Consider the following 1,115-nt stretch of genomic DNA (forward strand, 5'->3'; position numbering starts at 1 on the left):
GGAAAGAGTCAGGGCCCAGGTCAGAGCAGCACTCAGTGAGCTCCTGCATCCCAGCTGTCACCTCGCGGCCCTCCTCCTGCCCTTCTAGGGCCCTTCCTTCAGGGAAGCCAGCCTCCTTTTCCAGAACACCACTATGCAACCATTTCCTTGCACCCAAGGTGCCCCACTTGCTCTGCTTCTTAAGGGGAGGTCTTTCTAGTCAAGCAAAGGGCAAAGTGGCACCAGTTTCCAGCCCCCGTTTCTCCCTCCTTCTGAGCCCAGACACAGGCCCCTTCTGTGGGTGGTGTCTCCCGCTGCGGTCACCCTTACCTGTTCCCTGCCAACTCTCATCCTTTTTGGCCTCCACCTGGTGAGAAATGGAGCAAGTGATCTGAAGATCGGGGAACAAGGGGACCCCCTCAGGTCCCTCAAAGTCCACAGCTGGGCGTGCGAAATGAGCAGTGCCGCTCAGCAGGATCTGGGGGGCGTCGGGCTGAAGAACCACCACGTAGCCCTCCACTTCGGGGATGGAGACGCAGGATTCCTCGCTGAAGCACCTAGGCCAGAAAGGAGAGAGAAAGGCTTGAGACGCCAGCACCCCTTCTCTTGGAAGCTACCTTCCGTTTCACCCCTCTGGGCTTCCACTTCAACAATACAGCACCCGTATGTCAGGGAGGTCTAGGAGCCTCTCTTAGGAGGAGAAGGAAAACGAGGAGGCGTCTCTGCACCCCCAACCCCCACAGCAAAGTTGAAGGGGAGATACCCTTCCCTGTAGGATGTCATTGCAGAAGGTCAGGGTTGGAAGACAGCCCATCATTGGGGTGGTGGCATCGTCAATGTTCCACCCCACTCCAACGAGAAATTAAACAGCTGACGACACGTATCTACGCACATAGTTCTTTACCCAGGAGGTAAAAAATGCACGGGTTCAGTACAATATCTGGTAGATATGTGCCCCCCCAATCCAACAACAGAAGTGGGTAGGTAAGGGGTCAAAGGGTGCCTCCTCTTTGGCGTGTCTTTCATCCTCTTCAGTAGTAGAGAAACAAACTTTTTTTTAAAAAAAATTATTTATTGGGAACCAGCAGTTAGCATAATGGCTATGTCGCTGGACTCCCACGTAGTCGACCGCAGTT

The 1,115-nt window shown here is 54.3% G+C and overlaps 1 protein-coding gene across 1 annotated transcript in view; it reads right to left on the reverse strand.

The window, feature by feature from the left end:
* CLSTN3 (calsyntenin 3) overlaps positions 1 to 1,115 on the reverse strand; it is a 33,477-nt gene that overhangs the window by 14,126 nt on the left and 18,236 nt on the right. Inside the window, exon 14 of the mRNA XM_006170773.3 lies at positions 310 to 536. Within this exon, the coding sequence (XP_006170835.1) occupies positions 310 to 536 (227 nt within the window). The remainder of the gene's footprint in view (positions 1 to 309; positions 537 to 1,115) is intronic.

The sequence above is a fragment of the Tupaia chinensis genome, unplaced genomic scaffold (assembly GCF_000334495.1).
Source record: "Tupaia chinensis unplaced genomic scaffold, TupChi_1.0 Scaffold149011_1, whole genome shotgun sequence".
Taxonomy (NCBI): domain Eukaryota; kingdom Metazoa; phylum Chordata; class Mammalia; order Scandentia; family Tupaiidae; genus Tupaia; species Tupaia belangeri.